This window comes from Pipistrellus kuhlii, unplaced genomic scaffold (assembly GCF_014108245.1).
Source record: "Pipistrellus kuhlii isolate mPipKuh1 unplaced genomic scaffold, mPipKuh1.p scaffold_m20_p_9, whole genome shotgun sequence".
In the NCBI taxonomy this organism is placed as follows: Eukaryota; Metazoa; Chordata; class Mammalia; order Chiroptera; family Vespertilionidae; genus Pipistrellus; species Pipistrellus kuhlii.
The window spans coordinates 25,589,221-25,601,313 of NW_023425595.1; the positions used below are offsets into that span (position 1 = coordinate 25,589,221).

The window sequence follows — 12,093 nt, forward strand, 5'->3', positions numbered from 1 at the left end:
GGAACTTTAAGATTGACTTGAAGCTATAGATAATTTAAAAAGAAATGACAGTATATGCACTGGTTGGTTTGGCTCAGTGAATAGAGTGTTAGCCTGTGAACTGAAGGGTCCCAGGTCTGATTCAGTCAAAGGGATGTACCTTAGTTGCAGGCTCTATCCCCGGACCTGGTCAGGGCATGTGCAAGAGACAACCAATCAATGTTTCTCACACATTGATTTTTCTCTTCTCCCCCATCCCCCAGGCGCCCCCCCCCCCCCAAAATGGAATGACATTATTATAATACTAGAGGCCTGGTGCACGAAAATCATGCATGGAGCGGGGAATCCCTTAGCCTAGCCTGCACCCTTTCCAACCCAGGACCCCTCGGGGGATGTCTGACTGTCTCTCAAAATACTCCCGCTGGCTCCTACCTGCTTGCCTGCCTGCCCATCTGATCGCCCCTAACCACCTCTGCCTGCCTGTTGGTTCCTAACTACCTCTACTTACCTGCCTGATTACCCCTAACTGCTCCATTGCTGGCCTGATCACCCCTTACCACCTCTGCCTCACCCCACACCCAGGACACAGGATTCCGTCCTCCAGCTCGTCACAGACACTCAGGATCCAGGCTTCTCTCCCTCTGTCTCCAGTCATCCAAGACCTGGGCCAGCTTTACACAGGCCAGCTGTAGCCACAGGGGACCGTGGCTTTGCCCAGTCCACAGGAACTGGCACCCAAGACTGTAGGGCGGGTGGCTTGTCCCTCTCCTGAGCTGCAGCCTAGCTGGTCCCCATTCCTCTCTCATGAGCTCATCTGTGCCTGACTAGTCCCCATTTCTCTCTCACGAGCTCATTTGTGCCTGACTGGTCCCTATTCCTCTCTTACCAGTGTTAAGTGTTTGAGCCATTATGGCATGAGGGTGTGATGGCCATTCGCATATTAGCTCTTTATTATATAGGATTGAGTCTTACAGTTCATTGGTATGATATGTATTTCCATTATGGAGTAGTCCTTATTAATTTCTCTCAATATGTTTTATGGTTTCTGGTTTGTCTTGCACATTTGCTGTAAGATTTATCCCTAGGTATTTCTTATGCTATTAAAGCAATATTTATGTTTTGTTGCAATATATGAATTTATATGTAAATATATAAAATATAAATTTATTATATTTAAGTATTTATATAATACATATAAATTATACATATTTATAAATAAACTAGAGGCTTGATGCTTGGAATTTGTGCAAGGGGCTCAGTCCCTGCTGTGTCAGCAGCTGCCTCTGCCTTGGCCCCAAGCTGCTGCCACTGCCACTGCCACCGCCACCTCCTCTGCCTCAGCCTCCTGCTGTGGCAGCTGCCTTGGCCCTTGCAGCTCCGGCTTCATCCAGAAGGTTGTCCAGAAGGACATCTGGTCTAATTAGCATATTATGCTTTTATTATTATAGGTATAATTGAGGTTTGTGTATTATCTTTGTATTCAGTAATAATTCTAATAATTTTATATTAAATTTTTTTCTACAGATACAATAATACAAATTCTTTTTTTTTATTTTGCTTTTTCTTTTGCTTGCCATATTGCATATTTAGGATTTTTATTATGATTCTGAATAGAGATGTAATGGTAGGCAATCTTCTCTTATTCCATATTCTCATATACTGTTCCATAGTTTAACAATAGTAAGGATGACATTTGTTCGTTTTTTGTTGTTTATTGTTTTGTAGTTATACTGTATAAGATTAATGAATTACCTTGTGTTCAAAGCCAAGCTTCATGAATAACTAGCTGGATGCCACAACCTTTTGCTGTGAGGATTCGGGATCTGGAGAAGGAGATGATGCACAAACAGATATACTAGAGAAGAAATATAAATTTAGAAGGCACAGGGCGGGGGGGGAAGGGGGCACATGTGGAGCCCTTGCTGAATATCAAAGTCCATCAGCCTTCTGACAGAGTTCTCCCATTTATATGTTAACTAGATACTTGTTGGTCTTTGCCTCCAGCAACTGGACAATCTTTGGCAAGTTGTTTTACCCCTCTGTGAGTTTTCTCAGGAGAAAAAAGGAACATTTTGCTCTAGATTCCCTAATAAACAGAAACAGGGAAAAGACTAAGTACTATGAGAGGGTAGCAAAAATGAATGAAGTGGAAAATGAGGCAGGGAAGTATGAGAAGCAATGCAAGCTAGCATCTTACTACCTCTCCCACTGTCCCATGACATATCCAGTGGCTCAGCAGGTGAGTCACTCAACCAGGTAAGATGCCTGCACATAGTCCAAATGACAATGTGGATCTTAGAACAGTCAATAGGGAGGAATAGGGTGAGCGATGTTATCCTCCAACTTCGTGTCTTTTCTTGAGGGTCAATATTGTTTGCCCCATGGGGTGTTAACTTTCCCTCACTTCTGAATTGCATTATCTGACTTTGGGACAGTTTTAGGCAGCTGGATCTCAAACCCTATGGAAGGGCATTTCATCTGAGTCTGCAGATTGTGGGAGGAACCATAGACTTCCAGTAAGTGTCTGCCCAGCCTCAGGCAGCAGAAGTAGAAGTGTCTGCAAAAAGCCCTTGGCTGAGGTGGTGGGTGAAGCTGAGCAGATGGCTAAGAGCCCAGGAGACAGGTGATGCTGAAAGACTCTGAGGACTTGCATAAAATAGGTCAGTTTACGGGGTGGCTGCTACTAGTACCTACATCATAGGGTGGTTGTGAGGTTTAACTATATTACTAAGTGTAAAATGCTTAGAAAAGTGCCTGGTACAGAGTGAGCTCTCAAATACCATTAGCTAAAATGCAATCCAATGTATCATCTTTTCCTTTATAGACAGTAATCTTTGTGAAATGCTTAGAAAAGTCTCCTCTACTCAGCTATTATAAAAATAGCATCCATCTGGATTTTATTTTGGCATCTGAAGTGAGGTCAGAATCACACTTCATGCTTTTCCAAATGACTTGACACCAGTCCAAGCACCATGTATTGAATATTCCATCCTTTCTTTGCTTTGACATTTGATTTATAATATATTAAATTTTTATATTTATTTGCTAAGTTACTAACTTTTTTCTGCTTTATTAATAGATTTATAAATTCTACTCTTCTTTTTTAAGAATGGTAACTTTGATAATAATGTATTGTAGGACATGTTCCCATTTCTTGTTCTTTTTTTTTTTTTTTTAAATAAGGACTTTCCTGGCTATTTTTACATGTTTATAATTTCAGATGAAGTTAAGAATCATTTTTTTAAGTTCCTTCTTCTAAAAAAAATTCCTGTGAGATTTTTATTGTGAATACACTTAAATTTATGGCTTACATTAGGGAAAAATTATGATGGTGAAATTTACTTTAAAAAAAAACAAGATATCTCTATTCATTAAATTTCTAATGTTCTTAGTAAAATTTTGTGGCTTCCAACAAGTTCCAAACATTTATTGTGCCATTATTCCTAGATAATTTATACTTTTGTATAGTAGTGAATGGGATGCTTTCTTCTACCATATATTTTACTTAATTATTTTTTATACATCAGAATTCTACTAGTTTTATTTTAATTTTTAGCAGTTTTATTAAAGTAAATTTTACAGTGTCATAGAATTCGCCCATTCAAATGTGCATTTCAATAATTTTGAGTAATATTACTGAGTAGTGCAACTAACATCATAAATTAATTTTGGTTTATATTTCCTCATCTAATAAGATCTCACATACCTATTTATAGTTAATCCAGTTCCCATTCCCAGCCCCAGGTATTCACTATTCTACCTTCTTTCTCTATACATTTTCCGGACAATTTACATAAATGAATCATACACTATATCATCTCTTTCTTTCATTTAACATAATGTTTTTCAAAGTTCATCTATGATCTATCCATTCACCAGTGATGGACATTTAGATTGTTTCAATTTGGGACTATTATGAATACTGCTACTATAAATATTCACTTTAAGTCTTTGTGGACATATGGTTTTATTTCTCTTCGGTAGATAGGTAGGGGTGGAATTGCTGGGTTGTATGGTAATTTTGTGTTTAACTTTTTGAGGAACTGCCAAATTGTTTTTCCAAAGGGGCTACACTATTTTATATTCTCACCAGCAATGTAGGGAGGTTCTCTACTGACTTTAAAAATATTTATTTTGTATGTGATTAACTTATTGAATAATCTTTTTTTTTTTAAATAGTTTTTCTGTTGATGCTTGGATTAGTTCATAGGTATTGAAAGTGACAGCATTCCAACTCAAACTAGCTGAAGGAAAAAAGAGAAATATACTGGTTTATGTAATTAAGAGGGACAAATGAAATGCTGATCTTATACAACTAGTATTCAGAGACTTAAGAATAATCAAGATGGCTCTCTCAGCTAAGCCTCTTAATATTTTTATAGTCTTGAACATCTTGACATATGATAGAAGCTGAATGATGATACAGTTTTTCTCCTTTGATTTCTTTATATAGTGATTTTGCTGATCAATCTTTTGTACCAATATTATACTTTCCTTGAATCTCTAAGATAAACCTTCGCCTGCCTTACAAACTTATTTTTTTAAATGTATTTTTATTCATTTTAGAGAGGAAGGAAGAGAGAAAGAGAGAGAGACAGAGAGACAAAGAGACAGAGAGAGAAACATCAATGATGAGAGAGAATCATTGATCGGCTGCCTCCTGCACACCCCCTACTATGGATTGAGCCCTCAACCCAGGCATGTACCCTGACAGGGAATCGAATTGTGACCTTTTAGTTCATAGGTTGACCCTCAACCACTGAGCCATGTCAGCTGGGAAAAACTTGTTTATTTATATTTTTAAAATCTATTTGTGACTTCCAGTGCTAGTCACGATGGAATAAGTCCACTACAGCCTATATTTTCCACAGATTACAGCTAATAACTCTGAATAAAATAAAAATAAAAAAAAAACAAAACAACAACCTTACGTGAAGCCCCTACCTGGTTTGGCTCAGTGGATTCAGCATTGGCTTGCAGACTGAAGAGTCCCAGGTTTGAGTCCAGTCAAGGGCATGTTTCCTATTTGTCTCATCTATTCCTTGTTTCCTATTCTCTCTATTTGTAAATTCTTTCAGATTAATTGAATATATGTTGTGATTTCATTTTATCTCCTATGTTAGAATTTATAATATGTACCTTTAACTTATTACATTCTACTTTCAAGTGATATTCTACCACTTTGTATGTAGTATAAGAACTTTTCAATAGTATGCTTCCATTACTTCCCACCAAAACTTTGTACTACCGTAATATGCTTTACTTGTACATATGTTAAAACAAAACAAAACAAACAAAAAAAACCCTTACATTAACTAATTATTGCTTTCATTTAGTCAGTTACCTTTACAAGGATTTATATAATAAGAGAAAACTCTGCTGAAACCGGTTTGGCTCAGTGGATAGAGCGTCGGCCTGTGGACTGAAAGGTCCCGGCTTCGATTCCGGTCAAGGGCATGTACCTTGGTTGCGGGCATATCCCCAGTAGGAGGTGTGCAGGAGGCAGTTGATCGATGTTCCTCTCTCATCAATGTTTCTAACTCTCTATCCCTCTCCCTCTCTGGAAAAAAATCAATAAAAATATATAAAAAAATATTAATGATGAGAGAATTTCATTGTCTGCATTCTGCATGCCCCACACTAGGATGGAGCCCGCAACTCGGGCATGTGCCCTGACTGGGAATTGAACTGTGACCTCCTAGTTTATAGGTCGATGCTCAACCACTAAGCCATGCCAGCCAGGCTCACCCGTCATATTAGTATGACAAAAACAATTCAGAACAAGGCACATGGTTGCTGAAATCCAAGTCCCTAGATTACTGAAACCAGTACCTCTTCCTTCCTGCTGGGATCTTCAAAGTCAGTTCCCATATTGATTGTTCTGATTTTCAGTTTCCTCCTCATTACTAGGATTTATTTCTAATCATGTTAACTTTAAGGATTTTTCTTTTTGATTACTAGTTAGGGGCAACTTAGTGAAGCTTCAATAATTTGAAGTTAAAAAATAAGCCTGCCCAGTGTGGTTCAGTGGTTAAGTGTTGACCTATGAACCAGGAGGTCACAGTTGATTCCTGGTCAGAGCACATGGCCGAGTTGCAGGTTTGATCCCTAGTGGGGAGCAGGCAGGAGGCAGCCAATCAATAATTTTCTCTCATCATTGATGTTTCTATCTCTCTCTCTCTCCCCCTTCTTCTCTAAAATCAATAAAAAATAAAATAAGTAAGTAAATACCTAAATACAGATAAGAGAAAGGGTATTAATAAAGATATTGCCAGTAATTAAAGGAAATGGTGGTTGGGTAATGGGACTGGAGAATGAAAAATAAGAATGGGATCCAGGCAGATGAGGATAGGGACAGTAAAACTAATAACCACCATTTATTGGGTGCTGACTATTGTAGGGCACTTTGCATGTGGTGTCTCCGTGATCCTCCCTTTAAGAAAGGAAACAGTATCCCCATGGTCCAGGGAAGGAAAGTGGAGTTCAGGAACCAGAGTGTGAGAGAGCTGATTTTAATTGTCTACGCCTTCCATTAAACCCTGCTGCTTCACTCAGTGTGTAGATAGGACACATTGGATTCTTGTGAGAAGAGTAAGGCTAAGATTATTATAGTCTTTTTGAATGAACTTCTTGTTCCTAATCTTACTGTTGTTTTGTATTAAGAGAATACTACTATACATACATACACATATACATATATGTATGTGTTACACAAATACATACACATACACAAATATACTTGTACTAGAGGCCCATTGCATGAAGAGATTTGTGCAATAGGCCTTCCATTCCTTGGCTTCTAGCACTGGTTTTCCTCCAGCATCCATGACCCAGGCTTTTACTCTGGCCGGAGCCTACCATCTTTGTCTTTGCTGCAGACTCCAGCCAGAGTCTGCTGTCTTTCTCTTCGCTGCGGGCTTGAGTGCCATTCCTGTAGATCCCCTCACTTCCCGCCCTCCCTCTCATAGCAGGCATCACCCAGCCACTCTGAGCCTGGAGCAGCTGGGTGGCCACCATCTTTGTCCTCCTAATTTGCATATTCCCTCCTGATTGGCTGGTGTGGTCAATTTACATGTTTGTCTATCATTAGGTAAGATATGATGATGTTGGTAATTTTATCTATGTCTACATCTCCAAAGCAAGATTTTTAGTGGTGATTCAGGCTGTATGTGCTCTCATGCCTGTCTGCTTTTGTCAGTGGGAATCAGGTGGATGCTAGGCCTGGGCACCCTTGAGCAGGGTTTTGCAAAATATTTCTGTAAAGAGCTAAACAGTAAATATTTTTGGCTTTGTGGGTCGTATGTTCTCTTGCTGCAACTACTAAGCTCTACTGTTATAGCAGGAAAGCAGCTATAAACAATACATAAATGAGTGGGTGTGCAGTATTCCAATTAAATTTTATTTACAAAAAGGGCAGTGGGCCATATTTGGTCCATGAGTTATAGTTTGCCGAGCCCTGCTCCAAGTCTACTTCATGATGAAATGCCATGATCACATCAATGTCCTACAAACGAAGGCTCCCGCTGTACTTAGGGAACTCCCAGAGGCTGTCTGGGTGGAGCAGAGTGAACCTGATGGCAACTCTTGGAACTCCAGGAGGAGTCAAGAGAAAATAAGATGAAATTCTCTGGCACTCAACTCTTCTCTTATCCCAGTCTGACTGCAAAGAGAAGCTAAACAATATTGGTGTTGGCCAGGGAGCTTTTCATAAAGAAAGTTATAGTGCTGGTATTGCTTTGACTTTTTGAATCATCCTTGTCTTCCCACAGTCTGGTGGAACTGGTAAAATAACCAAAGTATGATTGGATTTTTAGATTATTATATGTTAGATAGAGAAGTGTGTGAGTTTTAAAGAAAAAAAATTAAGTTAGATTTAGTTTTCATTTTAGTAGTTAATTTAATAATTTTACAAAAAGACATGATGATGATTAGACAAATAGTTTTTCTAGTCATGATAACTTCTCTTTTAATCATCTTTTATCTTAATTTCATCAAGGGAAATACAGGTTGGCTGAATTTAAATTGGCACCCACTGACGTGAATTGACTGCTCTAGAATCTGGGACCCACAGAATAGATGGGTTCTCACTAACTCTGTCCTAAGCATTGAGGTTAAATGGATTCACTTTGCATACAGAATACCTTGACAGAAATCATGGTGAATCTTAGTTTGCTTCCAGTTTGAACCAGGACTTTATTTTGTAGTTTTGTGTGTTTTTTTCCCCCTGAAGCTTCTAATTGTCTTTCTGTATTTGTCTTAATAAAAAGATAATGTGCCTTAATCTTACAATTCAGCTACTCCAGCTTCCTTTTTTTTTTTCTCACTTGAAAATGTTTATTTTCAGAATGACCTTTATCCAGATAAAGGTCTTGTCAGCACTTCTCATAGGCTATGACACAATTTTGCAGCAAACCTGTTTCCTTACCAAAATTGAAGTCAACAGAAAAAGAAGTGCCAAATGGGTAATGAAACTCCACTTAATTACTCCTTATTCTAAATATACTACTGATTCAGGAGTATTCTAAATTACTCCTGATTCCAAATATACCAAATTTTAAAAAGTAATTTCTCTATATATAGAGAAAAAAATATTTTAAATCAATTGGTCCTTCGGCTGCAATAAGATTCAGCAAAGCCTTACCACTTCAAGCAAGTCTGTTACACCTATCTATACTCAAGAAGTGCTTTTTAAGTGCTGGTCTCTTCTATGTATTTTCTTAGGACCCACACATCATTCCAGTTTCCATTTTAAGTAAAATTTTATATTTCTTTTTCTCAATATGAAATACATTCCCAAGGGTCAAACATAAGGAATCCTAAAACAATCTCCTTCTCACTTTATTCCTATATTTGCTCAGTTCCCACAATTGGTAACCACTATTATTAGTTTCTTAGTAATTCTTTCATTAAACTTTTATGCAACTGAAAGCCAATGCACACAATTATTTTTTTCCTTTTCCTCTTTCACACCAGGGGCAAAAAATATTTTTCTGCATCTTGCTCTTCACTTAACAATATACCTTGGTGATCTTTTTGTGTAACCCATAACGAGCTTTTCCATGTGTTTCTATAGTGGCAGTTTCCATTACTATACCTGTATTAATGACCATAATATATTTTACCCTTATGTTATTGACATTCTTATCTTTGGCTTATGCCAACGTTGCAACAAATAATCCTGTCCATCCTGCACATCACAGTCATTATGCATGCGCCTAGCTATAGGATGAATTCCTAGAGAAAATTCCTGGGTCAAAGATTATATCCATTTGAGTTCTGAAAATGATTGGCAGTATGTTCTCTATACAGGTTGTAGCAGTTAGAACTCCTAATATAAATGTGAAAATACATGTTCCCTTAAAGCAGTAACATCACACCATTCCAGAGTCCTTTGTATTTTTGCTAGTCTGATAAGTGAGAAATAATAGCTAAGTATAGCTTTAATGTACATTGCTTTTATTATAAATGAAGTTAAGCATCTTTTCATGTTTTATGAGTTGTTTATAAATTTTTAATTTTTCATATTCTTTTTATTTTTCTTATTGGAGTTTAGTTTTTCTTGTCTGTGTCTAGGACCTTTTATAATGTGAGAAGGTTAGCCTTCTGCTTTCCTATGAATTGCAAACATTTTCCTGATTTGTCATTTATCTTTTGCTATTCTGATTATTTAATAAGTTAAATTTTACTTTGGGTATAGTAGTTCTTTTTTTTTTGTCTTGCAGTAGGTCTCTGTTTTGTGTTTTTACTGCAGTTACATTTAACAATCTTTACTTGTGGCTTTTCAAGTTTGTGTTTCAATTAGAAAGATCTTTCTCATTCCAAGGTTATAAAGAAAAATGCCCTCTATTTGGTTCGCTATTTGGTGATTATTGTACTTTACATTTCAAGATTTGGTCCTTTGGGGATTTATCTTAGTTTATAATATGAGATATGGATCTAACTACAGTCTCTCTCATTATCTACAGATTCTGTATTTGCAGTTCACCCACTTGCTAAATTTATCTGTAATCCCAAATCAATACTTGCAGAGTCTTTGCTGTCACTTGCAGACATGTAGGAGTGATGAAAATTTAAGTTGCCTGACACATGCCTGTTCCTAGCTGGGGTTGAGCAGGTGATGTTCTGCCTTCTTGCTTCGGCTATCGTACAGTAAACAAGTGTTCTTTCCATGGCTTATTTAGTACCACATTTTTTTTCTTTCATTTCCATGCAGTTTGTTGGTGATTTCACTGTTTAAAATGACCCCGAAGTATGGTGCTAAGATGCTGTCTAATGTTCTCCAGAACAAGAAAGCTATGATGTGTTTTTGGAGAAAATATGTTAGATAAGCTTTGTTCAGGTGTGGGTTACAGTGCTGTCAGCCATGAATCAACCATGTATGTTAAGGTGTCTTTACACAGAAACATACATAAAACAAGGTATGTGTTGGTCAGTTGTTGATAATGTGACCAGAGACATACAGAAACCTAACCCTGTATTTCTCCTTTGTAAAAATGACTTAGTCCTCACCAAGTCAATGTTTGCAGCATCTTTATAGAATTCAACTACTGCTAATGAGAATCAACTGTGTATGGTTTTTTTCCAAGATGCTATTAACTGCCCATTACTGTCTCTGAATAGCTTACCTTTCCCCATTTAGATGTCACCTTTATCATATACTAAAGGCTCATTTCTTATTTTGTTTTATTGGTCAGTCTGTGAATTCATGTACCAAGACCACATGAAACCTTATTTTAAAGAAGTTTTAAAATCTGCTAAGCATAATTTCACTTTTTTAAAGTTTTCCAGGATATGTTTATTTTTGTCCTTCTGCTCCTCCTTTCACATGTGGACCTCCCTATGCTTCTGTGTTAGCCAGGGTTCTGTAGTTGAATGTAATAGAATCTCACTATATTAGCTTTGAAATTAAGGAGGGGACATATGGAGGTAGGAAAGAGATGGAAATGCAGGATATGGAACAAGATTGTGTACCTTCTTGTCTTGATGGTGGTTGTGGCTTATTTTATTTTTTAAATATATCTTTCTTGACTTCAGAGAGAAAGGAGAGGGGGGAAAGAGAGATAGGAACATCAATGATGAGAAAGAATCATGGGTTGGCTGCCTCCTGCACACTCCATACTGGGGATGGAGCCTGCAACCCGGGCATGTGACCTGACAGAGTTGAACTGTGACTTCCTGCTTCATAAATCGAAGTTCAACCACTGAGCCACACCAGCTGGGTGATTGTGGATTATTTTTAAAGTGTGTTAACCTAGACGCACAGAAACAATGAATAGGGCTTGCTTAAGGCAAAGATAAACTTTTACTAAAAAGTTACATATCTAGGGAGTGAGTATCTACTCTGATCTGCCCGCTTAGGAATTTATAATCAGATCACCCTATGAGTTGCTTTCCATATAATCCTCTTTTTCATCCATGCAAAAGAGATGGGTGTTGCAAAATCCAAGGATGTGACTAGTCCTGAGCACAGATGCCCTTAGGAGCCTGAGTCAGGGTCCTTCAGAGACAGTCTGGCCCTATGTGGTCTCTCTCTCTCTCTCTCTCTCTCTCTCTCTCTCTCTCTCTCTCTCTCTCTGTCTGTGTGTGTGTGTGTGTGTGTGTGTGTGTGTGTGTTTCTGTTCACCTGATCAGTTCATGCCTCTCTTTTTCTCTCTACAGAAATGATTTCAGGCCTCTCGATCAACAGGACAAAAGATGGCTACCCCATTGCTGCCAAATGACATCTCTTCAATTCAAGTGACCAACCACGTCAAGAGACAACAGCATCTAAACTCCTGGAAGGATCTGATTTTTTCAGTTTGGGTCAGTTAGTGGGGGTTAGGGAGCAGGAAATATGCTTGGATAATGCTACTTTTTCGGCCAAAGGAATGCAGTAGGCTCTGGAAGGCAGATTATGGGCTGGGCAGATGACTTCATCACTATAGCTCATTATTGTCATTTCCATTTCATCCTATTCCCTTTATTCTTTTCATTCTGATTCTAAAGTCTTCTAAGGTTTCAATGCCCTTTGGTACCAACAAAGCCAGGGTGCCATTTCCCTCCCTAGAAACAACTGTTTCTTAATCAGTTATTTCTTTCCAGGTAGTCCCTGCCTTGTAAGCTTCTTAGTCTGGT

General features: G+C 38.0%; 1 protein-coding gene across 1 annotated transcript in view; it reads left to right on the top strand.

The window, feature by feature from the left end:
* The window catches only part of LOC118712599 (elongin BC and Polycomb repressive complex 2-associated protein-like), a 71,029-nt gene extending 59,001 nt beyond the window's left edge, over positions 1 to 12,028 (top strand). The window contains exon 3 of the mRNA XM_045577894.1: positions 11,638 to 12,028. Coding sequence (XP_045433850.1) covers positions 11,638 to 11,699 — 62 coding nt within the window. The 3' untranslated portion in view covers positions 11,700 to 12,028. The remainder of the gene's footprint in view (positions 1 to 11,637) is intronic.
* The last annotated feature ends 65 nt before the right edge of the window (positions 12,029 to 12,093 follow it).